The following is an 11,154-nucleotide window of genomic DNA, read 5'->3' as shown; positions in this document are numbered from 1 at the left end:
CTTGAGAAACAAAACCAAAACCAAAAGTTTTTTTTTTATTATTTATTTAAAAGTTAAAAAATAAAGAGGTGACCTAACTGCCCCTGAGTTCATCTTCCACAGCAAAATAACAGCTATACTGGGGGGTGGAGGCAGAAATCAAACAAACAGGATACATCTTGATTCTCTTTTAGAAGCCAGGCCTCAATATTTGCCTGAATTTAGAATTGCACTAAATAAAAAGCTCCAATAAAAATGGCACAGTTATAAAGCCCATAAAGCTTAAAAAAACAAGGAAGGAGGCCCTGGTGTATACAGGAAGTAAATAATTAGTCTTCCTACAAAGAAAATAAAACAGGCTCCAAGATGCAGAAAACCACATTTAGGCTCTGTTACATTTACAAATACATACATAAATATATTACATACAACAGCAACTCAAAGAGGAAGCAGGCAAGTCACACAAAGGATGGCTGGCTGGCTACAGTTCTCCCCACACAGATGGTTGGCTGACCAGTTACTTCTACTAATTTCAGGAATGGGCTTGGGCTTCAGCTTTTTTTTTTTTCTTTTTCTCCTTTCAGATTTAGTTAGTCCAGTATGGAGAAGTGCCATAGGCAGTTTTGGTAGCCTGAGACTTTTGCTGCATGGTGCTGGGCTGGTTGCGCTGGCTGGATCCACCCTAGCAAACCAAAAGAAAGAAGGCATCAGCATCAACTGACACCACACTGCAGGACCCATAGAACCTACAGGCCCCCAGGAAGACAAGCTCATCAGTACAGTACCAGGAGAGCTGCTGCTCCCCAGCATCCACTAATACAGCTCATCAGATGCAGATCTGACATCTTATGAGCCAGTGGCCAACAAAGACATCGAGCAGGAACACAGGGATACACCCACCCAGCCCCATTCCCAGCCAAGTGTCACCACTCTGGATGCTGTCACTCCTTCACTGCAGAAGGACATAGATGGAATTATAACACTGGGAGATGCCAGAATTGAGTTGTAACCCCCCCCAAAAAAAAACCACCAAAAAATGCTTAATCTCCCTCAAGGTCAGCTTCTCTGTGTTGTAAAACAGCATCAGACCACAAGAAGGGAAACAGTAGAGCTGCAGGAAGGAAAGGAGCACTCTCAGTGTGAACAGAGACAGTGCACCAGTCAAGTATAAGAGAGAACAGTCATTTTCGATTTCTGGACTCCAAAGCGTAACATTTTTTTCCTCCTTTCAGTGAACATTTTATAGTGAGGAAAGGAAACACATTTGTTGGTGAAATCAAATCAGAAATGGGAGCTGACACACAATCTTTGCAAGGGGTTGCTTGTTTTTTTCCCCCCCAATCACAGTACTCATGTCCAGGGATCAGCACCTGTCTCAGCTTCACATCCCCTGCACCCTACATTACAATAGCCTCTTTCAAGCAGGACCTACCCCACAGCCCTCCCCTAGCTGGTAAACAGCATCTAGTCTGCAATCCTGCCAAGGCACTTGAACAAAGAAAAAAAAAATGAAAAAAACACCACACACAAACCAAAAATCCCACTCTAGGAGGTAGGTAGGAACAATCTCACTTTGTGAAGGCAGCAAGGGCTGACTCACCTGCCCATCTTGCTGAAGATGATGATGCAGCATCTGTGAATGAGGCTGCTGATGTGCAGGCAGGATATGGAGAAAAGGAGCTGGAGCATAACCTGGGGCAACACCAGTGTTCAGGGGCCCAGTAGATCCAAGAGCAGAGGGCATGCTGAAAGGAGGTGGTGTGCCAGCATGGAATCCCTGCTTATCAAACGTCTGCACAGGAAGTAATGGGGAACATCAAAGACCAGTAGGAACAGCCCCTCAGCAACCAAACAAGAATGACCTGAACACAGATTCCTGCACCTTTTGTCAATCCCATGAGCAAGTCAGACTGAACATCTGTGAGCAATTTAGTAGATGAGTGAGTTTCAACTCATTTTCATCCTTATTTCTGCTCTAATGACTGTAACTTTTAAAATTGTTTTATTTCATTGACTACTGTGTTCCTTTTTTTCCCTGACCTCTTTTTACTTAGTGGGATATGGGATAGCAGCAGCTGCTTGAAATCCATCCTTCACACCTTGTGGGGGCTCACGCTAAATTACTTGACCTCAGAGCAGCTCAAAAAGACAAGAAATTGCACTAAGGTTTTCTTTCCCCAGGCCAAAGCTAATGCTACGCATGTAACTGAGAGCTGGTGTCCTACCCATGGACACAGATCACAGTCAGACACACAATGAGTCTGACTGCCCTGAGAAAAGATTCAAGGATAAGGAAAGGAGCTGGATGTAACCCAGCTTCAACACAGCTTGAAGTGCTTTCTACTCTCTCTGGGAACCTGTACACAAAATAATAAGACAGGTGAAGCAGAGGGGTGCTGGTACCCATCAGAGAGGTCCTCGGGTATAGCAGTGGGTGCTACTGACTGTTTTAGCTGGAGAAAAGCAAACATCTTAACTCATCTGCTTTGAGGGCTACTTTCTAAAAACACTGGTGCTATCACATTTTATTTGTGTTCAGGGCACAGCATACATGAAGCAGCATGTGACAGCGCAGGGAGCTCTGCATCTGTGACAGCAGCTTTGGCCAGGAACTGATGAGGCAAAAGCAGCAGGATGGAGAAAAAGACTCCTCTCTAGCAGCAAGCAGAGCCAGTATAAGAAAAGCTCAAGTCTGCTGACCCCAAGACCAACTGGTTTAGGAACTGCCCCCAGCTGCCACAGATCCAGCAGAGTGCCATCACACCCATAAGCAAGGAGCCAGTAGTCTGGTCTCAGACGAACAGGGAGGAGGATCCAGCAATTCTCACCTGAGTCTTGTTATAGACAGAGCCACTGATATCAGGCACACCTGTGTTACTTGAAGTTACAGAAACACCTGGAAAACAAGAAGCCACTGACAATGAAAAAGCCAAGCAGCACCCAACTGGAACTCTATGCTTAGCTTTGGTCCTGGTACCTCAGTGAAGGCACCTGGACCCACAGCCACTGCCCCACATGCCCTTAGGCCTGCTCTGTGCTCTCAGACCTACAGCACTCCATACAGGAGCAGGAAGAAGGGCTCAGTTCCTTGCTCATGCTATAATGCAGGAAATCAGCCCACTGGGATAAGTTATCCATGTCCACTACACACACATAGCTGGGATTCAAATGCACTTCATTGGGCAGCAGCTGGCTGTGCTGAACACTCATTTAGCTTGCAGAAAGCCAATTTTCCCCTAGGATTAGGAATACATTGCTCTCATGGCATTCAAGAGCTTTCCAGTAGTCTGCTGAGCAATGAGCCTCAGCATCTCCTACAAGCTTGTCCCTGTCCTTTCACATCCATGCCCAAGGATGAGATCTGCTCCACTGCCCCTGCAGAATTAATATCACTGACTAAGGCTGGCTTCCACTTGGGTCAGCTGGTGCCACAAAAGGCTAAGAAACACTCACTCACCAGCAAGGTGACTCAAACTGTTGTCATGGTTTTATGATTTTTGGTTGTTGGTATTCCACACCATAACATCATGCAGTGCACTGGGAGTTAAAGAGTTAATGCTCCAGGTCTGGGTACCTGTCCTGGAAGAGAACAACTACATCCCCCAGAAGACTGTTTGCTGTTCTGTTATCATTTCCGCTCAGTGGGAAAAGATAAAAGGCCTTTGTAGGTCAACTGACGGCCCCTATTTTCGATTGTCTGGCCATCAAGGAAGAGATGCAACATATAAGTGGGCTAGAGACCAAGGGGTAGACTTAATTATGGATGCTATTGCACAGGTTATTCATGACTGTGACACATGTGCCATAATCAAACAAGCCATGAGGATGTAACCTCTCTGGGGGAAAGGGCCATGGCAAAAGTATAAATATGGGGAGGCGTGGCAGGTTGATTATATCACCTTGCCATGATCTCACAGTGCTGTTATGTGCTTACCATGATGGAGGCAACCACTGGGTGGCTTGAAACATATGCAGTACCCCATGCTACCACCCGAAACACCATAGTGGGTCTCGAGAAACAAGTCCTGTGGAGACATGGCACTCCAGAAAGAATTGAGTCAGATAATGGGACTCATTTCAAAAATTCTCTTGTAAATACTTGGGCCAAAGATCATGGCATCGAGTGGATTTATCATATCCCCTATCACACACCAGCTGCTGGAAAAATCTAACAACACAATGGGTTGTTAAAAAACATGTTGAAAGCAATGGGTGGCAGATCATTTAAGCACTGGGAGAAGCATTTGGCAGAAGCCACCTGGTTGGTCAATACCAGAGGATCTACCAATCACAATGGCCCTGCTAGCTCCCTACATACAGTAGAGGGAGATAAAGTCCCTGTAGTACATGTAAAGAACATGTTGGGAAAAGCAGTTTGGGTCTTTCCAGCTTCTGGGAAGGGCAAACCTGTCTGTGGAACTGTTTTTGCTCAGGGACCTGGGTCCACTTGGTGGGTGATGCAGAAAAATGGGGATGTTCAATGTGTACCACAAGGGAATTTGATGTTGGGGGAGTGCAGTCAGTAATTCCATGTATATATACTTATGTGTGTGTGAGTGTATTTAATGCTTGTTAATTATTGCTTTTTGTTTATATTGAGCATGATGTAGTGATGTGGAATAAGGGGTGGAATGTCATGGTTTTATGATGTTTAGTTGTCAGTATTCCACACCATAACATCATGCAGTGCACTGGGAGTTAAAGAGTTAATGCTCCAGGTCCGGGTACCTGTCCCAGAAGAGAAGAAATACTGCATTCCCCAGAGGACTGTTTGCTGTTCTGTTATCATTTCGGCTTAGGGGGATAAGATCAAAGGCCTTCGTAGGTCACCTGACAGCCCCTCTTTTTGATCATTTGGCTTGTCTCTGTTGTGGGTGCTATCTTGTCACAGCATTAGAGTAAGGCCTTCGGCTTTCAGACACTCTCATTTTATTTGATTTATGAGTTTCAATTCTTATTATATTGTGTTATATTGTATTATAGCATGTTATCTTGCATTCTGATATCTTATTTAGTAAATTAGTTTATTTCTCCTCAGATCATTGCATTTCACACTTCATCACTCCATTTCACAGGCCATGCAGAAGAGCATGACCAGCTCTTGGTTGAAGACCAAGAACACTGAACACTACAGTTGGTGTTTCAGATGCATGGCAAATGCTTGGTATTTGCTTAAGCTCAAGGATGAACTAGTTAGTGCTAAGCAGTTCAGTATACATTTCTCAGGTCTAACCAGCATGTGCAGAATAAAGCTTTCATATAAGCTATGTACATCCCTTATCTTTTACAGTTACAGAGGAAACATTTCCAGGTATGAAACAATGCAATGAGTTACAGAGCATATAGAGAGCAGTTGAAACAACAGCCCAGAGATGTGTGAACTGCCCTGCTCACTCTGAATACACAGCTAACTCAGATGCCTACCAGCAAACTCAAAATCCAGTCAGCAATTGGCAGAGGACCATTTCAGCAGTAGCATCCAACATCTTAGGCTTCAATGACACTACAAGACCATTTATTCTTCACCAAATACATCTTTGGCAGAAAAAGAGCTCAATTTCTCCCATGTGTAACTGGAGACAAAGCTGCACATCAACCACACAAATCCTTATGTGAAGTTCAGCCATTAGATTTAGAAGGAATAACTTGGGCCATTAAAAAAAAAAAGCATTTTGTACACAGGAGGTGGAGAAACAGCTTGGATCTGTATCCTGTTGTGAGAGGTAGACTGTTTTTGCAGTAGAAATTTCCAGTATTTCTGTATGTAGCATAGGATAAGTTGTTTTTCACAAAGAAAGCTGCTGAACAGAGTAAAGTTGAGACTGGGGCATTCCGACCTGGGTAGAATTGGCACAGGCACTAGGTAAGGTAATTATAATAGGGTAGGGGAGAGCCTAGCACAGGACAGAACAAATGTGCTAATTTTTGGAAACATTGTCCTCCTATCGCCATAGAAAAGCACAGAACATACCTAAAAACAATAGGTTGGTAACAGACATTGTATGGAAGTGTAATGTAGCAACAGCGTTGGAAGATTGTGAGCTTGAGACACTCAACCAATGAGTGCCAGGAGAGGAATTACCTGCGTTGGACCCAGGGTATATAACGAAATGGATTTCACTGACTAGTTGCACAATTTCTCCCTTGTCAGTAGGGGGTGTGCACCCATTATTGCAATAATGAATAAACTGCTCTTCACAGATATCTTTGCCTGATTAGAAATTTTTGATTTTGAGCGTTTCTCTGGTTGCTGTGTTGAATGCAAAGCACTGGCCACACTGGCAGTTTGCCCTACTAAATCCCACTCAAAAGTAACCTCAAGTCTCATGTATTACCTTTCCCAGGTCCAGTGCCAGCAGATTTGCTTTGTACTTGAGATGACCCACTGTAGCCTCCTTTGCTGTAATCTCCAGCCGCCGTTCCCTGCGTTAGGTCATCATAGCCTGCTGGTGTGTACAAGACAATGTGTTACAGTGTGCAAGTATCTCTGTAGATGCTCCAGTGAACAGTGCAGTGATAAGCATACCTGCTCCATAGCCATGCTGCCCATAGCCACTTGCTTGCTGGAAAGGAGCGGAGGCAGTGTTCAAATTGACTCCGTGCTGTTTAGCAGATGCTGGAGGTACCTGGACAAAGGAGAAAGGGAACAAAAGGTGCTGTTAGTTGGGGAGCAGCAAACAAAAAGCAAGCTTCTTTCTGTCATCTAGTGGGGAAGGCACCTCTAGCTCACATGGGAAATGTAATTTGGATCTGGGAGCACTGGGATCACGTGGGAGGCAGTGTTCACACTTCAAGCACTAACTTGTTTTAGCAGCTCTGTGCAAGCCACAAGTTTCCTGCTACAGCTGCCCCTGGTCCTGCATCATATGGACTTTCTTCCCATTACAGTGCAACCGTGTCTCAGAATAGGCTGCACATTGTGCAATACTATTGACTGCAGGCAGAAAATTCTTACCCATAAGCCAAAAAGGAACAACTACAGTGTGCTCCAGAATCAAATGAAACACCAACCAGCTCCTGCCTGAGGTTGTTTTGTAAAACTTAGTCTTAAAATACTCATCTATCCTTCTGCCTGAAGTATCACCTTTTCCCAAGTAACTTTCTCCTTCCTGAGACTACTGGGCTGGGGTATCCTTCCTCCAAAGGATTTCCTAGGCAATCTCAGCTTGCTGATTCAGCTTTGAATCTCCCTTTGTCTCTTCAGAGGCTGCTAAGGGTTTTCAGGAACACTACAGATCCATGAGCTGTAGCTACCTACTATTTACAGTAACCTACACCCATGACTTCTGGCCTTCCAAACTTCCTCTTTTCTTGGAGAAGGGACAGCAGTTATTTTCTCATGCTTGCACAACTTTTTTTTGGGGGGGGGGTCTCTTGCAGGATGAGGAAGACATAGGTTTTGCTGGAGAGAAAAAAAACAGAGTCATCAAGGGAGGGTTACTACAGTTGAGGCTGTCACACTTACAAACATGGTTGGCCCATACTGGAATGCACTGGGTATGCCTGGCACCCCAGCATAGTAAGGTAACCCAGTGTAGCTGTACCCTGGTGGCAGGGTTGGGTTGAGGAAGGGCTGCTGAGTCGTATGGTGAGTCTGTGTTTGGTTCTGCTGTGGCTGGGCTAGAGTGGTAGCAGGAGCAGGGGAGGTAGAATCCCCACGGCCAAATTTTGTTACATCACCTACAAAGGAAAGAACTGAAGAAAAGTGATCAAAGCTTCTCTACAAGGATCCTCTGAGTACAAATAAACAGCTAAAAAAAGAAAAAGAAAGCACATCCTATACTTGAAAGGCTGCAGGTTTTCACGGGAAGAACTCTCGGTCTCTATTCCTGACAGCCACAGGGACATTGCCTGTTTGTGGCACAGAACTCTGTACCATGGCTAATCCACTGATAAAACAGAGACACTAATACTTATCTATCTCAAGTACATTATTTATTACTATCAGATTATTGCAATAACATATGCTAAAAAGCAGAACTATGGTAAATAGCCAAAGTGCAAAATGGTTGTTGGGTTAAAGTGTAACTCTCCTGGAGGTTAAATTGATTAGCCAAGCATCATGGGCTGAGAGCAAGTTAGGATTTACAGGCAGTGACGGGCATATTTTTGTCAATGTTTATTTTTTGAAGCATGACCAGTTAGATGTCCAATTCCTCACACCAAAGTTCTAGAGACATTAGCTGAAGGCCAGTAAAACAACACTTGCATTATGTATCACCTTACTGAAGAAGTAGGAAAATAAATTTAGTTATTGACCTAAAATCAGCCTCCCAAGAGAAGTAACTATGAAGCAGAAAAGTCCAGAACACTTGCATTTACTGACAGCCTACAGAGCAGCACATTCATGCATTTATTTTGTTCTGTTTCTGTAAGGAAGTGACATATCACATCTATCTCATTCCTAACCAGTATTCTTCTTTGTTGGTTGCCAAGAAACATGACAACATTTAATAGCGGCATTATGGGAATTACAATACCTAATACCTATGGCTACAGTTTAAGCTATAATTAGATGGCAGTGGAAGAAAACCACTTTCTGAATATGCTATATGTCATTAATCTCATCTTTGCACACTGAAAACTGAAGAACAAGAGATGAGCAAGAGTGAGGAAGGACTTCTTAGACCATATGCTTTTGAGCCAATTAGACTTGAGGAGGGCAAGGGTGAGCCTGTTAGAGGCAGCTCCTGGTAGGAACATACAAGTGCTAAAATAGCAATAACCAAGCGTGGGGAGCTGCTGAGGGAGCACTGAAAGGGTCTATTCCATTGCCAAAAAAAAAGAAAAAAGAAAGAAAGCCAGCTTCAAGGAAAAGACTGATTAAACAATTGGGTATTTTCCAAGCACTTGTATGTGCTTGTGAAGGGCACAAGATGACCTTGCCATTTACATTTTTAACAATTTTGCACTTTTTCATCAGAAGACTATCCAGTTTTATCCCAGAAGAGGTCATGTATGAATTATCAACCAAAACCATGAAGAAAAAATAATGTCAAAGTTGAGAAGGAGATGCTTGCTTTTATTTGCCTATTTTAGATTGGTGAGTTTAATTGCTTATAGAAGGAAAAATGATTGTTCTTTCAGTAACAAAAGGATTACCTGCATCTAGAAACAAACACATCTCATTCATCATCCTTGCCTTTAAATAGCACTCACCTGAGTATGGGTTGTTAGCAAGGCTCCCATCTCTGCCTGTCAAGGTTGCAGGAGTGGGGAATGTAATTCCATAGTAATCCTTGAAGAGACATTACTTATTAATAGTTGAAACCATAACAGAGTGTCTTAGTTTCAGCTGAGACAGAGTTGTTTTTCTTCATAGTGTCCAATATGATGCTATGTTTTGGTTTTAGGAGAAAAACAATGTTGATAACTCACCAATGTTTCTAGTTGTTGCTAAGCAGTGTTGTACAGAGCCAAGGCCATTCCAGTTTCTCAGCTCCTACCAGCGAGTGGCTGTGGAAGCCCAAGGGATGGGACAGAATCAGGACAGCTAACTTAAACTGGCTAAAGGGATGTTCCATATCATATGAGATCATGTGGAAGGAAAGTTTTGAAGGGAGTGGGAGTTCATTTCTCTCTCTTCTGCTGCTCAGGGGCTAGCTAGGCATCAGTTGGTGGGTGGCGAACAATTGCTTGTGCATCAATTGTTATATACATAATACATATGTATATATATATTTGTCTTAACTATTATCTTTTTCTTTTCCCTCTTCCTTTTCTCTATCTTAATAAATAGTTTTATCTCAACCCACGAGTTCTACTTTGTTTTTTTCAATTCTCTCCCCCCATCCCACTGGGAGGGGGGGGGAAGTGAGCAAACGAGGGTGTGGTGCTTAGCCACCTGCTAGGTTAAACCACAACACAGCTGAACAGTTGTTACAAACCCTGTCTTATAAACATAAGAATTTTAAAAGCTAGAAATAAGGGAAGCTATAAGATGAGCTTCTGCCAAGGCTTACAACATAGCTAGAGACTTACCTCAATTTCAAACTAAATCTATTTTATAGACACTTAATATCATCTACAAATACTTCATCTCTTAATGGTAATTTTATGAGCCAGGATAAAGCTTCTGCTGTAATCTGCCAAAGCACCTAGAGGAAAGGAAGTTTAGGACCTGAGAAGCAAGAACAATATTAATTAACACAAAAAAAACCAACAAACATCGAAACACACACATGCTCAGTCCGAGAGGTGGCTGCTGACAAAGAAGCAAGAGCAGCTTCTCAACACCTCATGGTCTTGATAACCATGAGTACTCCCACCTCTTGCCAGCTGAAAAGCCCTGGCAGCTTTGACTGTAAAGGCATAGAGGAGAGAAACTCTATGAGCTGAGCATCCATCTCCGCTTAAAGGCAACAACTAAAAGCTCTTCTCTCCCAACCTTCAGCTCAGAGCTGTCATCTTCCAGCAGGAGAGTGCCTGGAAGAGCAAAAGACCATGCGAAATGCTAAAGACTCAGGGGTACAGCCAGAGCTATAATTGCAACACGAATGTAGGGTTTATACCATGTCTTGTTCTCTAAAAGATAAAAAATCACCTAGAAAAAAGTACAAACTTAAAATAAAACTGGAACAAAAACCTGATGACTGAAAAAAGTATTTAAACTATATGCTACAGGAAACTTTAGGTCAGGGGTCTTTAAAGTGGAGTGTCCAAGATAATCCATTGGGGTACATGAAGAAAATGTTCTTTGGTCCCATTAATAAAGTTAAAAAAGTATTAAGAGTGTGGGTGTTCAGACATTTTTGAATAGGGGTGCACAATCAAAAAAGGGGGAGATCACTGCCTTAGATCATTCTTCTAGGTTCTATACATAAAGGTAGGAAAGTCTTTACCTTGGGGTAGGTTTGCACTCTGAGATGACAAAGCACACCAGCAAATGAAAAGCAGAATTTTGTTTTCAGTTGAAGAGTTTGCCCTTCCCTCTCTGGGTGAACTCTGCCTGGAGGCTGGTATTCTGATATAGGTTGGTTTGTTTAGCAATAGGGATCAGTATATTAGTTTATGGACCAATATATTAGTTTAGCAAAAGGAATCAATGAGTGCTAGTTCTAAAACATTCAATTTCAACTTTGCTTTTGCTTAGTGTGCGAACAGCCTTGTTTACCTCAAGGATTATGCCTCACAAGAAGCACTGGAGTCTTAATAGACTACTTATCTTTGCATTTC

The 11,154-nt window shown here is 43.0% G+C and overlaps 1 protein-coding gene across 1 annotated transcript; it reads right to left on the bottom strand.

The window, feature by feature from the left end:
- Positions 1 to 555: 555 nt before the first annotated feature.
- LOC100303669 (ubiquitin-associated protein 2) lies at positions 556 to 9,218 on the bottom strand (the record flags this gene model as incomplete). Its single annotated transcript, NM_001303167.1, is given in 9 exon segments — positions 556 to 634; positions 636 to 661; positions 1,580 to 1,673; positions 1,675 to 1,771; positions 2,808 to 2,875; positions 6,315 to 6,425; positions 6,506 to 6,605; positions 7,445 to 7,659; positions 9,139 to 9,218. Coding segments are annotated over 9 exon segments (856 nt in total), but the record flags the coding sequence as incomplete, so codon positions are not given.
- Positions 9,219 to 11,154: the final 1,936 nt, after the last annotated feature.

This window comes from Meleagris gallopavo, unplaced genomic scaffold (genome assembly GCF_000146605.3).
Source record: "Meleagris gallopavo isolate NT-WF06-2002-E0010 breed Aviagen turkey brand Nicholas breeding stock unplaced genomic scaffold, Turkey_5.1 ChrUn_random_7180001955467, whole genome shotgun sequence".
In the NCBI taxonomy this organism is placed as follows: Eukaryota; Metazoa; Chordata; class Aves; order Galliformes; family Phasianidae; genus Meleagris; species Meleagris gallopavo.
The sequence above is the reverse complement of the archived record's forward strand: the minus strand, read 5'-3'. Positions and strand labels throughout refer to the sequence as shown.